General features: G+C 42.7%; 1 protein-coding gene, 1 long non-coding RNA gene and 1 pseudogene across 12 annotated transcripts in view; 1 reads left to right on the top strand and 2 right to left on the bottom strand.

Annotated features, from left to right (window-relative positions):
* Window positions 1–26963, top strand: part of FNBP1 (formin binding protein 1) — a 143521-nt gene extending 116558 nt beyond the window's left edge. For 3 of the 11 annotated variants that reach the window (XM_036854777.1, XM_036854771.1, XM_036854769.1), the window contains 8 exons: window positions 91–174; window positions 2716–2730; window positions 6592–6701; window positions 15545–15677; window positions 17597–17718; window positions 18033–18172; window positions 20039–20197; window positions 23939–26963. In XM_036854777.1, the coding sequence (XP_036710672.1) occupies window positions 91–174; window positions 2716–2730; window positions 6592–6701; window positions 15545–15677; window positions 17597–17718; window positions 18033–18172; window positions 20039–20197; window positions 23939–23946 (771 nt within the window). In that variant the 3' untranslated portion in view covers window positions 23947–26963. Of the gene's footprint in view, window positions 1–90; window positions 175–2715; window positions 2731–6591; window positions 6702–15544; window positions 15678–17596; window positions 17719–18032; window positions 18173–20038; window positions 23261–23938 lie in introns of those variants that run through there. The other 8 variants (XM_036854778.1, XM_036854775.1, XM_036854773.1 and 5 more) reach the window with 4 other exon arrangements.
* LOC118896915 lies at window positions 9376–9706 on the bottom strand (annotated as a pseudogene).
* Window positions 21646–23915, bottom strand: LOC118896662. Its single transcript, XR_005020236.1, has 2 exons — window positions 23428–23915; window positions 21646–22493 (listed from the first exon to the last, which is right to left on the bottom strand). It is a non-coding gene; the product is annotated as an uncharacterized LOC118896662 (long non-coding RNA).
* Window positions 26964–27511: the final 548 nt, after the last annotated feature.

The following is a 27511-nucleotide window of genomic DNA, read 5'->3' as shown; positions in this document are numbered from 1 at the left end:
AATCCCGACCAATTGTTTATCAGATGTAACAATCTTCTGGTTACTTTCATTTTGTTTATTTTACCTTGTTCTCTTGCTGATTATTGGCAGACTCAGTCTCTCTGTTTTCACAAAGAACTCATGAAGAGGACGATAGGGAAACCCACGTATGCTTTTGAAGCTAGGGATTATGTTGTAAGTTTACCTGTGACGGCTAGGTCATACGGTCACGGCACAGGCACTAACCCCTGTGACAGCACCAAGACTGGGGACCCAGATGCTCTCTGACCCGGACGCTGGGAAAAGCCTCACTGTATCGATCCAACCACACAGGCTTCTTCTTCCGGAAAAGTTGCATGGAAAAAGGAACCAAACTATCAAACTTCCTAAAAATGTCAGTGAGCTGAGCTTGTGTTTTTCCCCTTTTCACTGATTGGGATTGCCGTCTGAGCTGATGTCACTAGGTATGATTTTACGGCAGAATTTCACCCCTAAAAGGCAGCTGGTCACGGGAGAATGACACTCTCGCAGACGGCAGCGTGTAGCACGCTTACCCACACCCACGTCTGAAACAGATGGATCCGTGGATCCGTAAGGGACAACCAAAAAATCAGCGAAGCCTGAGCAAGGTCATAGAGCAGTGAAATGACTTTCCGTGGACCTTAAACCAGATACTTATATATTCATGTTCACCGTCCCCTTTCTTTGTACTTGAGGTTAGTACCTGTGACGGCCCAATAACACATGGATCCGCCAGCTCTGTGTGCCCTCATGTGTTATTGACACTCGTGGCTCCCCAGGGTCCGTAATTGTTGCCTGAAACTGACAGCTTTTTAGCTCTTCAGGTGTCTTGCAATGCACTTAATGCAACCTTTAAAAGTATTCTCTTGGCAGATGATTCAGTTTCTAATTTGAAATGATCTAACTGGCTGGCTTACAGCTTAAGACCAAAAACCAGTTTATAATTGTTAAAAAGGATACCATATACTGTGATGGCACTTCTTGTAGATTATCCATCACTGTTCACTTCAGAAAATTGAATTTGTCTGAGAATTCGATATTGCCTATCTCTGTTGAGATTTGTTCTCAATCCTAATGACTTGTTTTTTATTATGAAATGGTTATATTCCTATGCTCTTAGTTTTGATGTTAGAATTCTGTTTTTGGAATGCTTAAGAAAGAATATATTACTTTAAGCAATGGAAGTAGCCAAATAGCAAGCAGATAGAGTGCTGAGTTCAAATTAGGACATTTATACAGTAATGTCTGAGAAGCATTTGTATATGGACGTATGCTTTGCAGGGAAGATATTTGCAAAGTTTTCTGCTGTGCACCATAAGTGTTGTCTGTAAAGAACTCAAATTGTGATGAACAGATCTGTGCTAAAGTTTACAAGAGGGGCTCAAGGCATTCATGTAGGTTGCCTGTGTGAGAGCGGTCATGAATCTGACTGTACCTGCTTCCCCCAAAGTTTTGTCTTGCTACATCTTTCCTTAAAAGTCTTTTTCCCCATAGGGACAATTTCTTTAAAAGCTTAATGCTTGTTCACAAAGAAGTATCAACTTTGAGTTAATCTGAAGAATAAGATTTTTAAAATCTAGTTAAGGAATTTTTAACACCCTCTCCCCTCCCAATTTAAAATCAAAGGACACTTTCTTTGGTACTTTGTCTCCGACATATTTTTGGATCCTACTACCAATTGCCTAAACTTTAGGGTTGATAACAGCTAAGTAAGTGTGCACCGAGCTCTCAAAATACTGCTTTATAGCCAAAAAGCATGTCTCACCTGTTTCTGAAGAACCAATGTTTCTTTTCCTAATTTTGAGATGCCTTTTAATCTGGTTTTGGATCCAGTAATTAGTATAGTTTTGCCAGTCTCCGGGCCTAGCAGAATTGCAGCTGCTGTGTCCTGGTAATTAACAGGAACTCCATAGCAAGGAGTAAGTACACCTCAGTAGTTGAGACAGTTGGCTATCTATTTCCTACAGGAAACTTGTAAGAGCAGCAGCTTCTGTTAACTCCCCAGATGCTATAGAACCCCTGTGGGTAGGGCTCTGAGTTCGATAGAAAGCCCCAGAAGACACCTTCTGCAGAGCAAGAGGTACATGAAGTCCGCAGGTGGAAGAGAGCATCATGCTTCCACCTCCAGCCGGGCGCTGAAAGGCTCCCTGGAGGTTGGTTCTTAGAGCATCTTCCAGTCCTTGGTTCCCACTTACCAGTTTGAGACTTTGCCTTAATACCTTTAGGAAATGCCACTGTTCGTATTTATTAGATCTCCTTAAGATAAAAATATTACTGGGATGTTCTGGAACTAATTGCTTTCCCAACGCTTTTAGTCTGTGTGAAACTTTCCATGGGAAATTCGGTGAACAAAAGGCTATGCGATTATTTCCATCTTTTGTAATCATGCTGTTTCACCGACTGCAAACTTATATTAGTTTATACTCAGGCTGATGTGACCAATCCAGAGCAGTAAACGGAAACTTTCCTTTTCTATCTGTATTCTTTGCTCTGGCAACGTGGCAGCTAAAGAAAGGTTTTGGTCGATCAGCCCCTCTTGGGAACTTTGGCACAGAACCGCTACAAATCATTTTCACAAAGTGCCAGGTGAATTGGTGTGTTATGTTAATTCAGTGGAATGGACCAAGTTCCTCTTCTTCTCATGTGTTGTTGTTTCTCTCTCTCTCTCTCTCTCTCTCTTTTTTTCCCTATTACCCCTTCAATTTTTACACGAAGCTTTCTCTCAAGCTGGTAAGCACAATTCCTCCATGCATGTCCTGAATCTAATCAGGTTTTTTGGTGTATGTTTTGTGGGTGCTGTGCCACTGTGCAACATATCTTCAGAGTTAACTGTTGATTTGTGTTTCTCTTGTGTGTGCTTTTGTTGGTGTTTCTTTATTAGACCTCTGGAATACAAAGGTCCAGAGTCTAACAGAGGTGATCGTAATCTTTTCAAGTTGCTAAGAAAATTAACGCTTAACTCATGATTTGGTTTTCTTTACCACTGGAGTCTTAAGAGGATGACAGATGTTGATAAACTTTATTTAAATATGAACATAAATATGAACATTAAATATGAGGGAGTTTATGTATTGGATCATTTGGAATAAAAGCAAATATAATCATTGAAAATTGCTCCTCCCCGGGAGCCATAGAAGCAGATGAAAAATGCTGGGGACCTGAGGGAGACATGCAGGAATGATGCCGGGCTCCAACTCAGGTCTAAGGCACCTTCGAGAACTGGAGGTCATGAAATCTTTAAGTTGCTACATAAATACATTGGTGCCTTGCGCATAGCTGATTTAAGAAATCAAAGACGATTTTATGGACAATGAAAAGAGCCTCCTAAGCCTTTCTAAAATGATTTCTTTAGTGTTCGGTGTTGTTTCTACTTTTAATTCCATAGCCCTAGTAAATAGTCAAACTAATCATTAAATCTATTAAAAGAAACTCTTAACCACATAACCCATTACTGTACTTCAAATATGTGTAAGTTACGTAATAGTCTCAAACACCAGAGCTGAGAATATCCTAAAATTATGGACAATGGTGAACTGTGACACTTCTTCAACCAGGAACAAGATCAGCATTTTATGCGCTGCTGTTGAGAAAGTAGGACAATATTTTATGGTTATCCTTATACATACTTTTATATGTGTTTCAGTATATACATAAACATATATATACCTAATTTTTTGACCTGACTCAGTATTTGGCAACTGTTCCAGCCCTAAGGAAAAGGAATATTTTATTAAATTAAACATTTCTTAGACGGCAAAATAAAATCCCAAGAAGAATTCTACAAGAAGGAAAGATCTTAAATGAACATCAGTCATTAGCAGCAGTATGAATTTGGGAGAAATTGGATCCGTTAACTGGGAGTCTGTCAGATGCCAGGGTTTCTTTTTTGCCCTTTATTTGTTCTTTTGCTCACGTGTTAGCAGCTGAAGATAATATTATCAGGCAGTCTTTCTGTTTGAGATAAATCATTTTACCAACCTTGTATTGAATTGTTGCTTGATGCCCTTACTTTGAAGCTAACAAAGAAGTTACACACAGACGGCTTGGGTGTAAAAATAATAAAACTCAAGAAGCAGCTCATTTCATTGCCCAGGAGCAAGTGTTTGATTCCAGTAGCACGTAAAACAAGATCCTCTTAGAGCCACAGCCATTGAAAATATGCGTATTTTGGCCCTTTTTCCAAACCCTGGTACTGCCAGTCTCTTAGGTGCCCCTCCAAAGAGTTCAGAAAATCTATTCTGACTCGAAGGTAGAACTAAAAATTCTTTTGTGGCAAAATGAATCATAGGTGAGAGTATTGTTTGAAAGAATTCAATCTTCAAAAGGCGAATAGGACAAAATGAACCTTTGAAGGTACTTTCCAGAAACCTCAAGTTTCTTTGGATCTAGAAGAAGCTGTTGACCTGAATCTCCAATGGTAACATGAAGTTTGTTTGAGGCATAGTTACTGGGATTAGTTTTTAAATAACAACACAGAAATATAGAATATCTATTGAAAGGGACCTAATTGGTCAGTTAGACTAACTCCTGATCAAGTGAAGGGGATTCATTTATTATTTAATTGCTTTCGTTTTTGTAGATAATCAGGGTTGCATTTGTTGTTATTGTTGTTTGGGCTATCTATTTATAAGTCATAAGTTAGAGTGTTTTTTACTACAGATTTCTATGCACCTGTTTATCCAGTGCAAATCTTACACCTGTTCACAGTCTAGACCTATGTGGTACAATATGGTATCCACTCACCCCAGGTAACTTAATTAAATTTAACTTAATTTAAATGAAAAGTAACTAAAATTTTAAAATTCAGTTCCACGGTTGTACTGGGCACGCTTCAAGGGCTCAGCAGCTACGTGTGGCTACTATATTGGACGGTGCAGATGTGAGAACATTTCCATCACTGAGAAAGCTCTTTTGGGTCTCATAGCACATAGCGAGGCTCAATAAATCTGTATGAATTAACACTGACTGCTTACTAGGTTTGCTGACTTCTGCAGCAGTGTATCTCACGCTGTGTTTTGTCGCATTCTAGCATTAAAACAAAAATGAAACAAAAACAAAATCTCTGTTCTAGAAAACATGCTGATCTGTTTTAAGTCAATTCAGCATGAGAACAAAGTACTGAGCTTTCAGGCTCAGTGACTGAGTTGAGAAAATTGAAAAGCACTTAATTAAGGTTTCAAGTGTTATAGCCCAATAGTATATGGAAAAGGAAAAATAAGTCTGCTTTATTTGTATATTGAAGATTAGTTGGCTTCATCTTAGTTTTAGAAGCAAGTTGAACTTCCTTGGTTTGGCATTAGGGAATAATCACTTCTATTTTGCTTTTCACTCAAACACACACACACACACACACAAGTCTTTGAGACTATTAGCTGAAAGGTCTTTGGTGGCCTTAGTGGTGAACTATTTGCTGAATCACAAACTTCCAACCCAGCAGCCTGGCATTTTCTCATAAGCAGCCTAGGAACTTCAGTCACAAGCCCCCGTGTAAGCTGCTTGGCAAACTCAAGCTAATTTTGCAATTATATTATCCGGTCCCTTCTTTTCCACCCACTCCCAGGCAAGCCCGTCTTGCCTTTGTTTAATTGGTTCTAAAGCAAAATCTCTTTTCTAAATTCCCTGGCTTATCCCTGGCTGTTGATAAATTTCTCTTTCTTTATGAAAATAGCCTCATTTAAGGAAAAGCACCTGATGACCACAGCTTAGCTACAGCTTCTGACGTGTAAGCGTAGGTAGGAGTCTAGAAACTCACGGTTGATATTTTCTACTTAAATCACGTGCACAGAGGAAAGAGAGCAATTTTTTTGAAAGGGAATCAAGATATCAAAGTACACTTCTTCTGATGAATTAGAAACAGCTGAGGCCGATTTCATACACTGTGGGAAGTTGGTTTTGAATTTGGGGCTGGGGGCGGTGTTCTCTATGAATTCTCTGAGATGATCCTAAAGATGACGAAAAAGAACCGACCAGATTTTTTAGAGGCAGCAGAGGCAAGAAGAGTGCATGGGAGGGAGGTGGGGGGGGGATTTTTTTTTAATGTCCCTTTTACCCACATTCTCTGAGGAACTAGACGTCCCATCTGTCACTTCACGGGGATGGAAACTTTTGGCCTCAGCCTGTGTGAAGAGACGGGAAGGAATACTCAGACTGGGTGGGGTGGGGAGAAGCAGTGCCATGGAAATGAAACAGTTGGCGGGGGCACTTATCACTGTTTTATGTGAAGAAACATAAACCTAAAGCTTCAGTGTTGCCACCGACACTGACAGTAAAGTGCAGAATCAGTCTCCAAATTTGTTTTTCATTGATCCTCTCTGGAGTCAGAGGTATATCTTCCTGTCTCGGTGCTCCCTGCCTTGTCAGAGGTGGCGGGGCCGGCATGAAACGGTTTGCGGGCCTTTTGCGGTTTGCATGCACTGATTTTTGCATCTCAGCTGGGTGTCGTGGGAAAGAGCTTAATTTAGTTCATGAAAACACATGCAGACATCTGCATTGCCCTGTTATCTGGGGACTCTTTCCCGCAGGCTTCCCTCGGTGTCTTTTTGTCAAGGAGCACCGTGAGGTTTTCTGGCTTATTTCTATTTGCATCTGCAGGGTGCGACTCCAGAAGATTTCAGCAACCTCCCACCTGAACAGAGAAGGAAAAAGCTACAACAGAAAGTCGATGAATTAAATAAAGAAATTCAAAAGGAGATGGATCAAAGGTAGAGTGGATCAATATGACTTATTAAGAAATTTGAGTTCAGTTTGGAAAGATGGGAGGCCCTAAATTAGATTTTAATCCAAGTGATTATTTTAGCTGTGTGTTTGGTTGGATTGCTGGGTTGCTTTATTAAAGACAGGGAGGGGGCTTCCCTGGTGGTGCAGTGGTTGAGAATCTGCCTGCCAATGCAGGGGACACGGGTTCGAGCCCTGGTCTGGGAAGATCCCACATGCCGTGGAACAACTGGACCTATGAGCCACAACTACTGAGCCTGCGCATCTGGAGCCTGTGCTCCGCAACAAGAGAGGCCGCGACAGTGAGAGGCCCGCGCACCGCGATGAAGAGTGGCCCCCACTCGCCGCAACTAGAGAAAGCCCACGCACAGAAACGAAGACCCAACACAGCCAAAAATAAATAAATAAATAAAGTGTAAAATTAAAAAAACAAAAAGACAGGGAGGATTCTTTTAACAAATAGGTATTATTCTGAGTTTGGGCAACAAAATACATATGGTTATCTTCTTTATTTTTGTATGTGTTCACTTACTTTAATAATGCTACATTTACCATGTTATCACCATGGAATGTAAATTCAGGTTAGACAAGAAAATTTCACAAGTACAACAAAGCATTCTGTAGCATACCAAAGTTTGTATAATGTCTGACCAAACCAGTTTGCTCATAAATCACTTCCATTATAGGTAATCTATTTAGTTTAATATTTATGATTCTTATAGAGAAAATAAACATACTGCACACATTAAAAAAAGTGTTTTTCATTTACCTTTGCATTAGCACTTAAAAAACACATTTCTATTTCAAGATGTATATTAGCCATAAAAAGGAACAAAATTGGAACAACATTGGAACAAAAGGAACAACATCTCATTTGCAGAGATGTGGATGGACCTAGAGACTGTCATACAGAGTGAAGTAAGCCAGAAAGAGAGAAACAAATATCGTATATTAACGCATATATGTGGAATCTAGAAAAATGGTACAGATGAACCTATTTGTAGAGCAGGAATAGAGACATAGATGTAGAGAATGGACATGTGGACACGGGGGGGAAGGGGAGGATGGGACGAATTGGGAGATTAGGTTTGGCATAAATATACTACCATGTGTAAAATAGATAGCTAGTGGGAACCTCCCTGTATAGCACAGGGAGCTCAGCGTGGTGCTCTGTGATGACCTAGATGCAGGGGCAGGGGGGAGGTCCACGAGGGAGGGGATATATGTACACATATAGCTGATTCACTTCATTGTACGGTAGAAACTAACACAACACTGTAAAGCAATTTTACTCCAATAAAATAAAATTCTAATATAACAGCAGCAAAATAAAACCCTGCAATTACAAAAGTGCTAAACGGGGATCTACAATTATTTTCTTTTTTTAAATTAATTAATTAATTAACTTCTTTATGGCTGCGTTGGGTCTTCATTGCTGGGCGCGGGTTTTCTCTAGTTGCGGGGAGTGGGGGCTACTCATTGTTGCCGTGCGCGGGCTTCAGTAGTTGTGGCTCACGGGCTTAGTTGCTCTGCGGCATGTGGGATCTTCCTGGACCAGGGCTCGAACCCATGTCCCCTGCATTGGCAGGCAGATTCTTAACCGCTGCACCACCAGGGAAGTCCCTTAAGTTATTTTCATGTTTACAACTATGATTCTGAAATAAATACTACTTCTAAGCAGCTCTGTTATCAGCTTTTTAGGTTTGGTTTAAAAACATACACATAATTGCTAGGAGGTTTATAATGTTGTATTCCGTTCCTGAAAGCGTTCCTCAATAGCCAACCGGCCCTCAAAACAGTACTCAGTCCACAAGGCAGTCAGAAAGAGTTAAATTAACTGAGGTAAATAAGAGTCCTACATTACATCAAAAGCATATGATATTCTGCAGCAACTAACTGGGAGCATTTCAGGATTGGTTGGCGTGTTGTCCTCTTTAGAACTAATTTCATCAGAAGAGTTTAAGAAGGTGGACATTGGGGACTTCCCTGTGGTCCAGTGGTAAAGAATCCACCTTACAATGCAGGGGACCGCAGGTTCGATCCCTGGTCGGGGAACTAAGATCCCACATGCCGCGGGGCAACTAAGCCTACGCGCCACAACTACTGAGCTTGTGCGCCTCAGCAAGAGAGCCCGCGTGCCACAAACTACAGAGCCCACGCGCCCTGGAGCCTGCGTGCCACAACTAGAGAAGAGAAAACCCACGCACCACAACTAGACAAGAGAAAACCCACGCACCACAACTAGACAAGAGAAAACCCACGCACCACAACTAGACAAGAGAAAACCCACGCACCACAACTAGACAAGAGAAAACCCACGCACCACAACTAGAGAGAAGCCCGCGCACCCCAGTGAAGATCCCCCATGCCGCAACTAAGACCTGACACAGTCAAAAATAAATTAAATTAATTAATTAATAATAAATAAATCTTAAAAAAAAAATAAGGTGGACATTGTACCACTACCAAGTGCATTTAAAAGTGACATGTTTCTTCTGTGCTAATTTGACTTCCCTGAATGACCTAGCTAGTGAACTAGTCACGGTAACTTGGTCACCAGGCAAACCAAGCCTGCAAGAAAGGACGCCAGTGTTCAAATTACCATGTTATTGTCTGACCCAGTTTATTTTCAACATAAACATAAATCTCAATATGAGATGTCTAACTAAAGCAAGCACCGCCAAGAAGACCAAGACAGCATCTCCTGTTCCAAGGTTTAGGTTTTGCCCAGAATTCTCGGTAGGTGGAATAGCCCACACCAAGAGTCATTGCTCCCATAACAAAGCCTTGGGCTGCCACACGCATGTGGATCAAATAAACAGACATTTTAGTATTTCCCCTGCTCTTCAATCTATATAATCCATATGCAACGATTGCTGCAAAAACCTGCCATTCCAATGGGGACAAATGGTGCCTCTCTAGCTTTCTGGATAAGTTTAGATACTTGATCTTCATCATATGAAGAAAGAGAAACATCTGTGTCGCTTGGCATAGTGATTGAAGAATCTTCAGACAATGACAAGACATCTCAGGCTCCAAATGGCTTCAAAAAGGTTTTCTGGTGGTTTTTAAAATTATTTATTTATTTATTTATTTATTTTTGGCTGTGTTGGGTCTTCGTTTCTGTGCGAGGGCTTTCTCCAGTTGCAGCAAGCGGGGGCCACTCTTCATCGCAGTGCGCAGGTCTCTCACTATCGTGGCCTCTCTTGTTGCGAGAGCACAGGCTCCAGACGCGCAGCCTCAGTAGTTGTGGCTCACGGGCCTAGTTGCTCCACGGCATGTGGGATCTTCCCAGACCGGGGCACGAACCCATGTCCCCTGCATCGGCAGGCAGATTCTCAACCACTGCGCCACCAGGGAAGCCCCGGTGGGGTTTTTTTTGTTTGTTTTTGTTTTGTTTTGCTTTGTTTGGCCGCACCACGTGGCTTGTAGGATCTTAGTTCCCTGACCAGGGATTGAACCCGGGCTGTGGCAGTGAAAGCCTGGAATCCTAACCACTAGGCCACCAGGGAACTCCTGTTATCTCTCTATCCTGAGTGTAGAGGTGAGGTTTTGTACAAATGAGGAAGAGCAAAGTGGCATGACCCCCACCCTCTCGCTTGCCCCACGTCCGAGCTTTGGATACAAAATATACTTGTCTTTCTATTTGAGGGTAAGTAAAAATCAGCCTTCCTATAGATTCTCATGTCTTCTTGTCTTTTTATAGAGTGTGTTGATGGTATCTAGAAAACAAGTCACAGTACGTCTTATACACATCACCAGCCATTAGAGGTGTAAATATTTGCTTGTTCTTGACAAGCATCTGCCCATCTGCCCAGGCTCCCACGGTGAGAGTCCCCTGGTTTCTGAGCTGTTCTGTAAGTTTGATCCTAGGGATGGTAGGTTGGTGCATATGCAAAAAAAAAAAAAGAAAAAAGGAGGAAAAGATTCAATATCTCTTCCCATTTGCACTTCCTTCCCACATTTATAACGAATAATACCTTCACATCATTTAGGGGATACTTGCTAATAATCCTGATTGAAAAGCCACTTTAGGGAACTATACTCAATATTTTGTAATAACCTATAAGGGAAAAGAATCTGGAAAAAAAGTTAGATATGTATATGTATAACTGAATCACTTTGCTGTACACCTGAAACTAACACAACATTGTAAATCAACTGTACTCCAGTTAAAAAAAAGAAAAGAACAGCTACTTTTTATTCTCTCACCTATATTCTCACTGAGGGAATTAAGTGAAGCATCATTAATAGCGATTTGAACTTAAAAGATAACTTGAGATTTTGTGCTCTATAAGTAGGCCAAATTGTAGTCCTACATAAACTTAGTTATATTGAAGCTGGGGTTAAAACTTGGTTGTGCAAAAGATAAACAAACAAACTTGGTAAGGCAGTCAGTTTAAGTACATGCAAAAGAAAAGTGGGTTTTGATTTTTTTTTTTAATCTCTGGGAGAGCAACTCCTGAAAAATAGATCATTTTATAAACATTGTTGCACTATGTTGAAAAGAGGAACACATATGATGAACTTTGTTCTAGTTTTATATTAAAAATATACTTTATGAAATAAAACTTTTTGTACTTTTTATAAATAAAAGTCTTTGTACATTTTATAACATCTGGGACCAAATATAAAAGGGTTTATAAATGTATTATAAACCTCCTGCTGTTTACTAAGTGAGCACTTATATTTTGCACAGGAGTAACAAGTTATGACTCAAATATCTGAAATGACATTTTATAGGTTGTTGACAGACTCTCTCTAATTGTTTGATATCATGCAGAAAAGTTTCTGTGTCACTTGGGTTGTGGCCATGGAACTTGGTTAACGTTTGAAACCCCAGAGCAGCGCTTGCTGGTAATAAGGCAAATCACGTTCAACCGCTCACTTCACCTCTGTTTATTGAGCATTTACTGTGTACAAGGAAATATTCTAGGTATAGCAATGAGGATAAAGTGATGAACAGCACATCAAAAACATCTGTTCTCATGCAACTTACATTTTGTGCAGGAGGAACAGAAAATAAAAGGTTTTGAGCAGAGGTGGCATGATCTGGAAAAGGTTGGATTTTTGTTTGTTTTCGGTTTTGTTTTTTTAAAATAATCAATCCAAAAAGTCAAGAAAGGAGAGAAAAAATATTAATATATAGAATAGGCAGGACAAATCAAAAGCACAAAATAGAGTGGAAGATTTAAAATTCCAAGCACACTAGACACCCCGGATTCCAATCTGGTTCCACCTGTTTCTTTTGCACACTTTGGACAAGATTCTTAACCTCTTAGTACCTCGGTTTCCTCACCTTGAAAAGGGAGTTAATATGCCTGTCTATGACGATTAAGTGTGTCAGGGTATGTCAGGTGCTGAGGACAGTGCCTGGCATATTGTGTTTGTAAAATAAAATGAATCAGTATGTTAAATGTGAACAGACTACATGTTCCAACTAAAAGAGATTTTCAGATTGGACAAAAAACTAAAACCCACATGTATGCTAGTTACAAAAGACACGTCCAACTCATAAAGTGCAGAAAGGTTGAAAGTAAAGACTGGAAAAAGATGGGGCTTCCCTGGTGGCTCAGTGGTTAAGAATCCGCCTGCCAATGCAGGGGTCAGGGGTTCAAGTCCTGGTCTGGGAAGGTCCCACGTGGTGTGGAGCAACTAAGCGCATGTGCCACAACTATTGAGCCTGTGCTCTAGAGCCTGCGAGACACAGCTACTGAAGCCCACATGCCTAGAGCCCGTGCTCCGCAACAAGAGAAGCCACTGTAATGAGAAGCCTGCGTGCAGCAACGAAGACCCAATGCAGCCAAAAAAAAAAAAAATTAATTAATTAATTTTTTAAAAAAAGAATGGAAAAAGACAGACCGTGCAGGTACCAACCAGAAGGAAAACTGGTGTGAGAAGACTGACTTTCAGGCCAAAAAACACCCCAAACTATTCAGCTCAAAAGGATCAACTTCATAAAATAAATGATTCAAATAACAAATAGCTCAATTCACCAAGAAGACATACAATTTTAAATCTGTAGAACCATAATAGCATCACCTCAAAATATAGAAAAGGTTATGCTATCAACCTTCTGACATAAGTACAAGAAATACAAATACATCATTATAGTGGGAGATTTTTAATGCACTTTTCTCGGTAATTGATAGAATAGATTAGCAGAGAGTCAGGATAGAGGATTTGAACAATATAATTAACAAAACTGACCTAATACACAGATATCCAATAACTGCATGCTACACATTCTTTTCAAGCACACATAGAACATTTCCAAAAATTGGGCATATCCTGGTTGTATAAAATGAATCTCAACAAACATCAAAGGATAGACATCATTCAAGGTATGTTCTCTGAAGGCTGCAATTAAGCTGGATATCAATAACAAAAATTTAGAAATTAAGAAATGTGGCTCTCAACTAACACAGCATTGTAAAACAACTATACCCATTAAAAAATAAAATAAAATAAAATGTGGCTCTCTGCATTGGCTCAGTTATAGCAAGAAGCCTGCTCAGTCAAGTTAGAAAGGCTCCCCACCCTTGTTATCTATCACTCTGGCATGACATCAGGAAGAATCCTGTTAAGTTGGTTTAGCAGGAATCACTCCATTCACCTTTGATTTTCCATCCACTGAGTCCCTCATTCTGCTTATTGGCTAAAAATCCCCAGCTATCTTTACTGTATTAGGAATTGAACCCAGCTCTAAACTGAGGTGTGTTTTCCCCGACTGCAATTGTTTTTTGTTTTTTGTGTTTTTTAAATATAATCTGTTTTTACTGCTTAAAAAAAAAAAGAGAAAGAAATGTGGCTCTAAGTAACACATAGATTAAGGAAGAAGTCATCATAGATACTAGAAAATATATGAAACAGAACTGAGCCTTAACCTTAATGTACATTCTCCATCTCCGTTTTTGGGATGTCACTAAAGCCATGCTTATAAAAGGAAATTTAAAGCTTCCAATACATATTAGAAACAAAGAAGGCTGCAAATCAATGAGCTTAGCATCTATCTCAAGAAGTTAGAAAAAGAGTAGCAAATTGAACCAAAGAAAATAGAAGAAAGGAAACGATAAAGGAAAGAGTATCAATTAATGAAATAGAAAGAATCACACATTCAACAGAGAGGATGAACAGAGCCAAAAGTTGGTTCCTTGAAATGATTAACAAAATTGAAAAACCTGCAGAGATTGATTAGGAGAGACCTGGGCAAGAGGAATGGGAGATAGTGATTTTAAACAACTCTTTTGAGAAGTTTTGCAGAGAAATAGGGTACTGGAGGTATAGGCCATGAAGTCAAGAGAAGACTTGTGTACATGTGGATGACCTTGCAGTTTGTTTGTTGTAGGGACATTTATTCATGTAACAAATACTTAGTGAGCATCTATAGTGCGCCAGGCGTCGTCCGGTCACTGGGGGTTTATCATGTTCATAAAGGGGTTGAGCCCAGAGAGCTCCTCGGAGAGCTGCTGTTCTAGGTGGGAGAGGCAGACAATAAACAATAAGCATAATAACAAGTCATATAATGTTGGGAAGAGATACATGCAGTGGAAATAAAAGAAAGTAGAGCGAGGTAAGTGGGCTGGGAGGGCAAGTGGGTGGAGGGCTCCCGTGGAGATGTGGTCTTAGGGAAGAACAGAGGGTTCCTTGTGCCCACCAAGGGGCAACACGGGCTCAGAGGCAAGGGGGCAGGTGGAGGGGTGGTGAGGACTTGTGGAAATTCTCTTCCACTTATTTCTGTTTTTTTTTTTTTTTTTTTTTGGCTGTGTTGGGTCTTCGTTTCTGTGCGAGGGCTTTCTCTAGTTGTGGCAAGTGGGGGCCACTCTTCATCGCGGTGCGCGGGCCTCTCACTGTCGCGGCCTCTCGTTGTGGAGCACAGGCTCCAGACGCGCAGGCTCAGTAGTTGTGGCTCACGGGCCCAGTCGCTCCGCGGCATGTGGGATCCTCCCAGACCAGGGCTCGAACCCGTGTCCCCTGCATTGGCAGGCCGACTCTCAACCATTGCGCCACCAGGGAAGCCCCTATTTCTGTATTTTTGATTAAACTATTTCCCATGACTCAAAATACAGTTTGTGTTGTTGGTCTTATGCTGGGTGATTGGTGTAGAGTTTCTTTTGCTGAAGCTCATTAAAGTTAGCCCCTCACCCTCGGCAGGGAGTCATTTGCTCTAAATTTAACTCGAATGCTCCTGAAGTCCCTTGAAGCCAGGGTTCCAGTTAGCAGAGCTCTCTGGTCCTAGAAACAACCTTCAGAGAGCTGCTACGGGCGGCCTTCCAGACAGGATTGCAGGAGGGGTGTGGGATCTTGCAGTGTGTAGCTTTAAGGCTCTGTTGCCCACCTGTCATGGATCCCGACTGTGGGCTCCGTTTCTTAATAGTTGAAATCATTGAAATCGAACTGTTTAACTTAATCTTTAAAATTCCCAAAGCAATGACCTGCGCTTCTTCATGAGGTAAACATTGCAGCCCACGAGACCATGGTTTGCATGCAAAACATGTACATGGAAATATTGGGGTTTTGTCTCTTGTTATGTAGGGCAAAGCGATGTGCAGGATTAATTTATGTTTCTTACTCGCTAAAGACAAGAGGGAGATTTCGTTCCGAAAAGGCAACTGGAACTTAAATATGGGTCTCTGGATCATACCGACCTTGGTAGCAGAATCCTTATAGAGACGTTTTAGAGGGAGGCTGACCCAGTATCCCCCTCCAATCCACACCGCGGTGCAGTCTCGCCATGCCCTCATTCCCGTAGTTTTCATGGTGGTGGGAGAATATGACTGGCTGACGACAGCATTAACCTTTACCACGCTCTGCCCCTTCTTCTTTTCAGAGATGCCATCACAAAAATGAAAGATGTCTACCTAAAGAATCCGCAAATGGGAGACCCCGCCAGTTTGGATCACAAATTAGCAGAAGTCAGCCAAAATATAGAAAAACTGAGACTGGAGGCCCAGAAATTTGAGGTAGGAAAAAGCTGTTGTGGAAAAGCTTTGTTGGAAAAAAAAAAGAAATAGAAGTGGGTGGAGGGGTCACGAGATGCATATGGTTGTAAATCGCCAGCGTTTCTTTCCCTGCGAGAGATGCAGCTGGAAAAATCAGGTGTCTCATGAGTTATGATAAAAGGAAAAAGACACTGTCATCCACTGGGTGTTCAGCTTTTCAGCATATCCTATTTTAATGGTGTCCCTTAAAAGGGACACTATTTAAGGTTATATTTGTATACAGTGTTCGTTTTGTTTTTTTTTTTCATCTAAGTGTTTCACTTAAGTTGTTCTGCTTCATCTCCTGTTGACAGTGGGTATAATTGGGAATATACAGTCGTCCATCATCTCAGTGAATCAAAAAGATAATTTTTAAAAGACCATTGATATTTGTAATTTTCATGTAGTGTCTTTGCCTGGCTTTGGTATCAGTGTAAAAATTTTCAAAATATATTCTGGATGCAAATTCCTTTTCAGATCTATGATTTACAAATATTTTCTCCCATTCTGTGGATTGTTTTTTTACTCTCTTCAAGGTGTCCTTTGAAACACAAAAGTTTTATTTATGTTTTTATTTTTTTGGCCATGCCACACGGCTTGCAGGATCTTGGTTCCCCGACCAGGGATTGAACCCGGGCCACGGCAGTTAAAGCACCGAGTCCTAAGCACTGGACCGCCAGGGAAGTCCCCAAAAATCTTAATTTTGATGGAATCATTTTTTTTTTCTTCTATCACTTGTGCTTTTGGTGTCATAGCTAAGTTACCAGTACCTAATCCAAGATCACAAACATTTATGCTATGTTTTCTTCTAAGTTTTATAGTTTTAGCTTTTACATTTAGGTCTATGGTTCATTTTGAGTTAATTTTTGTATATGGTTAAAGGTAGAGGTCCACCTTCATTCTTTTTTATGTTGTCCTGGCACCATTTGTTGAAAAGACCTTTTCCTCCTTGAATTGTCTTGGCCCCTTTGTCGCAAATCAATTGATCATAAGTACAAGAGTTTACTTCTGGGGGGGAAAAAACCATTGAAATATGTTATTGTTCTTTCAAAGGATCCATTATCAAAAGATGATATATGTGAAAACCAATGGGAAACACAGATAAGAAATGAAAAAGAAACACAAATAATAAATCTTTTAAGGAGGGAGTGGGGCACTCAAAAGCTGTGGACAGAAGGCTTCTTTTTCCCCTCGAAATGTAAAGACTACAGAGCCTGGAAAAATAAATTAGTAACTGAGCATTCCAACCAGAATAGATTATTTCTAGCCATAAAAGGTCAAATATGGTTTTTTTCATTCTTTCTAGAATCTGTCAATAAGGTATTAGCATTTGAGATTTTAGAACCTAGAAATGTCCTTTGCTGATCATTTTGATTCTTTTGCCTCTTTTACACTATTTCAAATGTTGCTGAAGATACTTTGATCTACTTTGATTTCCTATGTATGAGTTTTCTTCACTATTTAAAAAAAGAAAAATGTTACACTCCTTAACAAAAATGGGAAGTGTGGCTTTCAAACTGAGTCATGGCTTAAGTGTGGCAGGACCCTCATGTTTCCCAGTGTGACCTCATGGTCACAGAATTTTGGGAACCAGAAAGAACTAGAAGTGACTTAACCAAAATCACACAGCTGCTTAAAAAGCCCAGGAGTGTAACGGAGGCCAGTGTCTTTCTGCCACATTATGAGCAGTGGCTAAATATACGTTTGCCTGTACTTCTCCAACTTTGCCTTCGAGTACATTTATACAGTCAAGGCACACAAATTGGAGACTCTGCCCCCAGGGGGTCCTTCTCCAGTCTGCTTCAATGACCAACGAGCAGCCCAAATTTGGGGCCTGAAGCCTGCATGGTCAGGCCCTCAGCTGAGCTCAGACCAGAGTCTTTCATGGCTTCTGTTTGCAGGCCTGGCTGGCCGAGGTTGAAGGCAGACTCCCAGCACGCAGCGAACAGGCCCGTCGGCAGAGTGGCATGTACGATGTGCAGAACCCCCCGGCCGTCAACAGCTGTGCACAGGATCGGGAGAGGTACAGTATCTGTACGGCGCCTGCTTTTTTTGGCTTCGTATTTATTTCTCAGTTCTGGAATCAGAGACGAGCACAAGGTACTTGTTAGATCCCAAGCGTCTGTGATGATTGGCCTGTGATGTTTCCCACGGTGCAGGTGTCTAGTTCCCCGTGGATGGTGCCCAAGCCTGCGGGGTGATTGAAGATGGTCCTAGTTACAACAATCGGGGGATGGGGATGGGGGTGGGTTGCAAGCACTTTGCTCTCGCGGGGGCTGAATTTGAGTCCTCGCTGGGGTCAGTGGCTATAGTTGCTGTGTGTTTTGCTTTCTTGAGCAGCCCGGATGGCAGTTACACGGAGGAGCAGAGTCAGGAGAGTGAGGTCAAGGTGCTGGCCACGGATTTCGACGATGAGTTTGATGATGAGGAGTCCCTCCCTGCCATAGGGACGTGTAAAGCTCTCTACACGTTCGAAGGTAACACTGCGTGTCACCTAATTTCCCCACTTTTTGGGAACTGTCTGAGTCACTCTTCTCTTTCTGTGATCAGGCTTTCTTTTGAAGTCGTCCAGAACTTTCCCTCATTGCTCTTTTGCTCTGCTCGTGGTATTTGTGATTATGATTATGATCTGGTCGATGGCTGTATATTTTACCTTTGGGTCTGTACTTTTGAACAACTTTGAGTGAGCTTAATTGCAGCAGATAGTATGGAATAATGATTATTTCATCCATTCATTCAATACTTATAGAACTTCTGTCTTGTAAAGACCCCTGAAAGGGTGGGAGGCAGATGGTATGTTCTGGCATCCACCTTTGGAGGAAATAAAGCAGACACACGTAGAGAGAGGGCTGCCTGCAATATTCACCAGAGGAGGGCTACAGAGTGATGGGGGATTCACGCGAGGATGAGATCACTTCCTTAAGGGGATTTGGAGAACTCTCCGTGCTGAAGTGTGTCAGAGGCACGGGCACTGCCAAGCATGGAGCGAGGAAGGCATGGGGTTCGTATGGCTGGCGCTCAGATGTCTTAGGTGGTAAGATGAGGGTGTAGGCGGTGCCAGTGGGGGGTATGGGTAACAGAAACGTCTGGATTTTATTTGGCAAATGTCGAGAAGCTACTGAAAGTATTTGAGCAGGTTGTTGACACAAGCAGAGCTGTACCTTGAGACATTTATTGTCGTATGTGTAGGATCAGTTAGAAGACAGGGAAATTGGTTAGAAAGACTAGCCTGGTGTTTCCTAAACTGATGAGCCTTGAAACGGCATCTTGCAGGATGCTGATAAGGATGATGTGAAAGAAGCAATCAGAGCTCAGATCATTTTCAGAAGCCCTGGGATAAATGAATTTCTTTACTGTAGGACTCTTTTTTTTTTCTTTTGGCCACACCTCACAGCTTGCAGGATCTTAGTTCTCTGACCAGGGATTGAACCTGGGCCCCCTGCAGTGGAAGTACGGAATCCTAACCACTGGACCACCAGGGAATTCCCTTTACTCTAGGACTTTTAGAGCCTTTAATAAACTAAATATTCATTGTGACAAAATAAGAAAAAGAAGTGCCAGGTTCAATGTTCCTGGTTTTACTTCACGTCCACACCATCCCTCTCCCCCCCGCGCCCACAGTACTGCTATTAACAGCCCCCTAAACAGTCTGCCTTTCAGGACACTGCTTGGGCGATGGCGGCTAGTCTTTTGAAATTATCTTAGCAAATGGTGTTTGGGGCCTTGATTAGGGAATGGACACAGAGATGCTGCAGCCAATAAACTGCTCAGACGCGTGTCTGATTGGAAGTTGGAAACAAAGAGGGGAGGAAATCACAGATGATCCCTGAAGTTGCATTCCTGGGACGATGGAGATGTCCACTGAAATGGGAAAGTGGGAGGAGGATCTAGTTTGGGAGGAAAAACAGTGAGTCCGGGTTCACCCCTATCGCGTTCCAGGTGCCCGGGTACCATCAAGGTGGAAATGGGCTTCAGGCAGAAGGCGAAGTGGAACCTTACCTCAGACGAGAACCAGAACAGGAGAAAGAAAAGCCGGGGTGCTGTGTAAAGAGATGTAATTGACGCCATAGGAGTACCTTCAGGGAAGAGTAGAGAAGCGGACCCAAGATTTCCTCTGTGGAAAATTCCTCCTGTTCTGGGAGGGAGGAACGAGAGGGCTCCCAGGAGGAGTTAGAAGAGGGTCCTAGAGAGACGCAAGGTGAGGACCTGGAAGCTTCTGTGTGGGAGGAGAGCAGAAGGGTCAGTGCATCCATCTTTTCCTACACTTGTTTCGTCGTTGCAAAGCTGTGCTCTCAACCCGGATTTGACAAGAAGCCTAAAATACTCTGATATTGCTTTTTCAGGTCAGAACGAAGGAACCATTTCAGTAGTTGAAGGAGAAACAGTGTACGTTATAGAGGAAGACAAAGGCGACGGGTGGACCCGCATCCGGAGAAATGAAGATGAAGAGGGTTATGTCCCCACTTCGTACGTCGAAGTCTATTTGGACAAAAATGCCAAAGGTGCTAAGACTTATATTTAATACAACTTAAAAAAAACCAAAAACACACAAAACTTTAAAACATTGGAGTTGTTGCTCCCACAACTATGACTGTTACAGGCAGTTCTTCAAAAGACTGAATGGGGAGCGTCGCAGTTTCCTTTAGGGACGAGGTGGACTTTCAGGCATCTTACACCTGAATTTCCTGGGCTGGTTTTGACGATAATCAAGTTTCACTTGCTAATGACATTTCACTTGGAAAGCTGCCAGCTGCCAATTTACAACTGTGTCCTTTGAAATCCGATAAACATTTCTTCTTGGGCAGCATCTGTAGATAACCAAAAAGTTGCCTTCTAGCTTCTAATCCGTATTTCTGAATCTAAAAGTCCATGCACATCCTAGGGGTGCAGAAGACTTCAGTTCTCTTATTTATATGTAGTATCTGCCAGAAATTGAACTACCTTAGAATGTTACATTTTGTAACTTCATAAACTGAACTACGCTAGTTTGTTAAATTTTACAGTCATTCACTTCGAAGGAAGTCATCAATGAAGTACAGAATAAGTAAAGAATAAGATTGGTACCAAAAGTGTGTATATTTCCTTAAACATGTTTAAGATAATTGTTAGATCACCGTGTTTTCAGGTTATGTCTATATGATCCTAAACAACCAATTGAAATATGGAAAACTTTGGTCGACCAACCAGTTGATTTTTACATATGACTACTGATCTTCCTTCCTTCTGCCAATTGACAGAGTTGATCAGATGTGCTAGTGTTGTTTAGATAAACTTAACATAAAAACAGCGCACTCCGTTCTGTTCTGTCGGAGGTTTTGTGGGAAGTGGAGCTGTATTCCGCTCATACTTGCCCAGGTGGGGCTGTGAATAGACCCTTGTAAGCAACTGCTTCTACACACAGACCCCAGCACATCACTTTTCAAGGGTTTTTTGGTTTGTTTTTTAATCATTGGCATCTTTAAGACCCAAAGTGTGAATTTACTGAAAACTGTTTTAGAACTTCTAGCTCGTTTTATGTTTCACCATCTTAAAAGAATCTGGGTCACATGGGGATCTGCATTTTTAAATTGGCAGGATAGGTAGTGAAATGGGTGACATGCCCAATGGCTGTGCTCATTTCTAGAATCTTCCCTGAGATCACAGAAAACCAGCTAAAAGTGAGTCAGAATAAAGGTATGGGGTTGAGATTCTCTTTTTATTTGGCTTTGAAAATTATTTATTCATGTCCTTCCTACTCTTAAATAGGAAATTAGCTCCTTGCTTCTACACTGTGGGCTCCTTTTAGAATGTCAGATCAATTTAAAGCTGATTTTAAAACTGACAGCAGCACATCAAGGGTCTAGGAGCTGGCAGGAGGCATGGGTGACTGGTGCAGAATGTAGCAGAAAGCTCTCTTACATTTCCCAAGGGCCGCCAAGATGGAATTTAGTAACCTTACTTAATGACTGTCTGATTTTTAAAACACTTTTTATTTTTAAATGATTATAGAGTCTCAGGAAGTTGCAAAGATAGTACAGAAAGATCCCCTACATCCAGCTTCCCCCAGTGGTTACATCTGACACAATTGTGGTCCAATATCAAAAGTGGGAAACCGACCCCGGCCAGCCTGATTTTTTAAAAAATATAATTTTGTAATTCAGATTTCTTTTGCTTTATTATACCTTTGCTGCCGTAATATCAATAAAGCCACTCACCCTGACCCCAGACCTCTCAGGAGAATCATTTCAGTTCTTCCTTTTAACTACTGCAGCGAGAAAATCAGCTGACCATGGGGATTTAACGAGCAGTAGGGGGGTCACAGCTTTGGGCAGGTAACCAAGTGACTCCCTAAGATATTAAAACCTAACCTTTCTATCCTGTGATGAACTCATTTCCAGACTGTGAATTATTGGAGACAGCAAACTAAGCACTGAAAATGTCTTAAAATGAGGCATAACATTAGTCTTTTAAAAGCCTGACTTGAAAAGTATGGCATTCCACGAAGTTGGTTGGTGTTGTTTCTTTTGTTTTTCCCCTCCTCTTTAGAGTTGTGCAAATCTGATTCAGGAAATAGCTCAGCTGGCTTTCGGGGATGGGAGGGGCGATTTGGGCACATAAATTATGATCATTATTTTAGGTTGTATGCCTCAGTACCTTTACCAGATGAATCTATGTACTAGTGACTCAACGGTGAAAGATATTTTGTAGTTTCAGGTCCATCTAGTCAATGCGCAGAGGATTAGCAAAAGTCTTGATTCCCGGAGAATCACAAATTTCCATTTCCACCCAAAGTATAACTTGTGTTCTTCCAACAGTTATCTGTTAAAATAAAAGTAGCAAAGTCTCAGCTTGTATATAAAGTTTTCTCCTTTTGTTCAGAGATACACTTAGAGGTTAATCATGTATGTAGAAGCCTTCCTTCCCTGCCTTGTTTATAAATCTGTTCAGCCTGCTCCATAAACACTGCCCTCCCCTTAAGCCCATCCCAGGTGGGCGGGGCTGCTGCTTTCCGACGCCCATAACTCAAAAGGAGTTGTTTTATTGTCAGTAATGCCAGTGCACTTTTGTGTTTGTGTGTGGTGTCTACCATGTGACTATTTAATAATTGCCAAAATAGTTAGACTAGAGTAAGTTCCAACTGGTCAACTGAATTGTGACTGTCCTCTTTCATGGTTTTGTTTTTGTTTTTTTTAATTGCTCTCTGTGAAACATGTCCATAACCGCCCCCCGCCCCAATAGATTTGTATATACTGCAATAGAAAAACTAAAAAGATTACTTGAATTCGTTGTTTTAATGTTTTACTCTTTTATCTGTTTGTTTTATTGGTGATTCTGATGCCTAATGACCTTTTTGTTTTTGTAACCGCTGGGGGAGCCGGAAGGACGGTTACACTGGTAGCTAGGCCCCCTGCCGGCTGATCCACACTTGAGTTTATTGTAGACACTTGGGTTCTGAGTAAGTTTTGTTTGAATATGGCCAACATGACTGTTTCTCTCTCTCCTTATCCTACAAGAAAAGAATCTGTCTGGCACCTTTTAGTTGTACCCTCGTATCTGCCTCTCTAATAAACGTTATATTTTTCTCAGTGTTGTGTATTTTAAATGATTTTTCACCTTTCCGAGAAAATTATTCTGTGTAATCCGAGTATTTAACTCTTTCGTCTTTAATAATGGGGAATTTTCTAGCCAAATGCTTTTCAAAAAATCCTGCCCTTTCCCCCTTTTATATGATGACACCTTCTCTGTTTCTCACCCTGTGTTCACCTCCGGGCTTGTGGAGTCTGCCTCCTGTTTCTCTTCTGTCCCCTCAAGATGAAGAACTTTCACTGTTTATTGCTGAGTAAACGCTGAGCGACAGGTTTTCCTTTTCACCAAAGATGTTGCCTTGTACTGCCAAGGAACTGAGAGTGTCAGTCGGAGAGGGAACCAGGCCTTTGGGCTTCGGGCATCATTCTGGGAAGCTGGTTTCTTTCTCTGTCTCAGAACTCAATTTATGAGAAAGATGAGTTCGGGTGCCTGGGCGCATCATCTCCTGGGCGGCTCCTCTTACCCCTGAAGGAAAGACTAGCTGCTCTGATTGCAGATGAAACCGTGAAAGTTCCTTATCTCAGACTCGCCCTGTGGTAACCCATTGCTCTAAAAATGCTCCCTCCCCCCCCCACCCCCAGGGCAGTGCACTTTGCACTGAGGAGCGGAGTGCCCGCCCCTGACCTGCTGCCAGACACTCTAACAGCCTTTTCCTCTCTCTGTCTTTTGTGTTGTAGATTCCTAAAGATGGTTCCGGGAGCCAGAGCCTCGGGAGAGCCTTCCCAGGAGAAACCCTTCGGTCTGCTTGTCCCCACAGGCCTGGGTGCCCGCCAGCGCCTTGGGGCTCTGCTGGTGTGTGGCCCTCGGAACCTAAGCCTGAAGCGACATCCATCCCCACGTGCAGCTGCTTGCCTTTTTCTTTCTTTTCTTTTTACAGCATGTTCCTCGTAGCCTGGTTCCTCCCCTGGCCCAGACTGGCTGCCTCTCGCGGGGAGGTCTGTCCCTGTCTCGGTCCCCATCCAACTCGGGGCCACAGAAGGCGGCTTGATGCGTGGTCCCTCCTTCCCGGGCCTCGGCCCTCAGCCCACCTGGCGCATCCCGGCCCGTCCACAATTCACACTGTGCCTTTCGTGAAAACTTTGCCACTGGTCTCCTGGGGAGACGAACCGAATCTGAACAAGGAGGGTCAGGTCTGCACCAGCTGGACTGAGCGCCCGAATGTCACTCACGTGTCCCCGTGTCCTTTACGTTAGAAAATACTCATCTTCTCCCAAGTCCATTGGGTATTCGGTGGTCCTTTCCTGACTGTGCGTCCTCACCTCATACTAAACAACTGGCCCTTGAAACGTTTCACAGCCTGAGAGTGTCCGTGGCGGGCACTGGGGCATGTACACGCACACTCACATACACACACGTACACACATTTTTGTTTGGGGCCCTGTCTTCAGTGGCCTGGAAAAGTCCACAGCGAAAGTCAAATTCCAGCTCTTGGGCCAGCCCAGCTGTCCTGCCTGTGTCCACCTTTCATGGGGTCAAGGAAGGCCCCAGCCCCCCTTCTCCCCGTTGGCCACCTGTTAACGAGAACTGCAGATCGTGGACGAGGGTCTCACCTCGGCATTAGCTCATTGCCAAGGGAAGACTCTCCCCTTTCCATGAAGTCCAAGATCCGCATCTTAGGATTCTAGTGCTTTCATCACCAAAGACCCTGTGCTTCTTGTGGTCCATCAAGTGATCCTGTGGCTACAGCTTCCACGTTTTCCCACCTGCTCTCCAGGCCAAGCGGAATTAATCAAGTTTGTTTTTTGAGCTAAATTTCCTTCCTCTTATGGATCTTTGAGGAAGACATGAGGTCATGTACCCTGTGGTCACTCATGCCTTAGAGCAGCAGAGCTTCTCTACTTATTCGGTGCAGAAACAGCCCAGAGAAATCACTGGCTGTGAGTTTCTGCGAGCGAGGATGCCGTCAGAAGCCCAGGGATGCCACCAGCATCTTTCTTCTCTGGTTTGGCTTTTGGTAACTAGGAGGTCACCCTGAGCGTCTTCATTGCTTCTCAACACTTATGAATCAAGACAAGGAAATCTTACAGGAGCCGAAGGGACAAGGACAGAAAGGACAGGTCCTGAGGGTTGGGCCTTTGTTCAGTGGTAGGAAAACGGTTCCTCTCGGCAAACCAGGGTTGACCACACACCAGCCTCTGAGAGTGGCTCAGTCAACCCTTGGTGACAAGAAACCCTGAGGAAGCAAATACCAAGGGCAAGCAGGGGAAGAGGAAGTGGCTTCAGGTTTGAGCAAGCGTGAGACACCCCCTCACTCTTTCTTCCCCGGAGCGAGCCTCTGCAGCTGTGGGCGTCTGGGGGCCGCTCCGTTAACACCCAAGGGGCGGCCCCATTGTCACATGCTCCTGAGTCTCATGAGAGGACCGTCTTGGCAGATGACGGTGAAGCCAGGATGCCAAAGGGCGAGAAGAGTCAGGGCCTCACCCGTGTCCCTGCAGACCAGCAGGTGCGTGGTTCCTACGGACAGTCCCAGTGGCAGGGTGACCGGGTGTCTCCAGCAACTTCTGAATCTCACCAAGTCAAGCTGCCCACTCTTCACTCTACAAAGATGCTAAACATATTTTTAAAATCTGATTTTAGAGCCTTGGGAATGCATGTGCATTGCATCTTTCGTATTAGGGGTCAGGATAGATTAATTTCTTACAACCTAGGGGAAAAGGCATAAACTGCAGTAATTTGTTCTTTTAATGTCTGTTAAACCCAATATAGAATATGCTGGTATCCTCTTGTATCCCCTGTGCCTTTTTTCTTCTCTGTACCACCTGTGTCCAAAAAAGAATGGATAATGAGTGCTTTTCAATGTTAACCTTGGTGTTTGCTTCTCTGACAGTCTGTGTGGCTATGGGGAAAGCGCAATGCTGTACCAGCTGGGCTTAGTAAAGGAAATAAGTTATTATAGGATAGTTGAGGTATATCATTTACTCTGGGAATCCTACTGTGAAATCATCTATATATTATTATAGAGCAGTTCACATAGAGTAGAAACGTGGAATTTCCCATGTGCTTCTTTCTCAGCCTTCCCTCGTATCCACTGCCCGTCATTTCTCCACCAATGCTAGAATATTGTTGTGCCGTAAGAATAACTCATTTTTAAAGAAGCTACCCTGAAAATAACTTAAACAAAATGAAAGAGAGGAACTTGTTGTTTACCCAATTTTTCCTTTGCAGGATAGGAAAAAATAAACAGGCATGGAAAGCTGTAATGGGATTTTCCTTCGGGTTTGTATCACGATCATCCGGAAGCTTTTGGGTGCAAGCAGGGTGCCTCTCCAGCAGTAGCATAGAGGCCTCTAATGCCTTTTGGTAACATCTGTAATTACTGGGGAAAAGTTTACTGAACATGAAAAAGTTATGTTGATGCTAAGTATTTTTCCAGAAATGTCGACTTCATACTTCCTAATGGCTCTGCCTCCTGTGCTTATATCAAAAAACTTTAAAAAGTGATCCAAAATTTTATTTTAACCTGGTGTCGAGCACCTTTAAACTTCTTGGTTTATCTGTGTGTGTTGCACTAATTCTAAACTTTGGAGGCATTTCAGTGTTGTAAACGGCCCATTGCCATTGTAAAGGTTATGGAATTGCCCATTTGTCTCTGGAGATGGAATTAAACCAAATAAAGTGCTTCCATTGGAAGGCTTATATTGACCTTGTAACTATATGTTAATCCTCTAAATGTTAAATAAAAGTGTAACTTCTGGCACGGTATCGCGGGACTGTTCTGTTGCACAAAGAGGCGACCCGGGTCACAGAAGCAGTCAGAGTACCCTGGGCTGGGGGCTGGGCTCCCATCTGCATGTCACTGATTTACTGTGTCAACCCGACACCAGTCCCGGTGCCATCTGCTTGGGGAGGGGCCTGAGACCCAGGGAGCTCCAAATTCCAGCCCCGCCCACTGGGGGAAGCTGTCAGAGACCTCAGTGATGTGGGATTCAGGTTGATTCAGTGCAGGGATTTGGGGAGGCTCCTTAGGTCCAGGCCATTTTTCGTGCATGCAAATTCAGCTGGCAGCTACTCTGGGGTTTCGGGGACCCTACTGTGGGGACCGAGGGGCCGGGAAATCGTAGCGAGTTTGCGTTTCATTGGCAGTCTGGTGTCACGAGTGCTCAAGCCCACCCTCTCCTTGGCAGCTTGGCTGGAATTATCACTGGTTTCTGTGACGCCGCGGACAGTGTGCAGCGTTTAAGGGTGAGGGCCTCGTGCCTGCACCAAGCGGCTGCATGCAGCGGGAGGCCCTTTCCATACCCAGCGTTGAA

This window comes from Balaenoptera musculus, chromosome 6, assembly GCF_009873245.2.
Source record: "Balaenoptera musculus isolate JJ_BM4_2016_0621 chromosome 6, mBalMus1.pri.v3, whole genome shotgun sequence".
NCBI classification, from domain to species: domain Eukaryota; kingdom Metazoa; phylum Chordata; class Mammalia; order Artiodactyla; family Balaenopteridae; genus Balaenoptera; species Balaenoptera musculus.
This window is presented reverse-complemented; position numbering and strand designations above follow the sequence as displayed.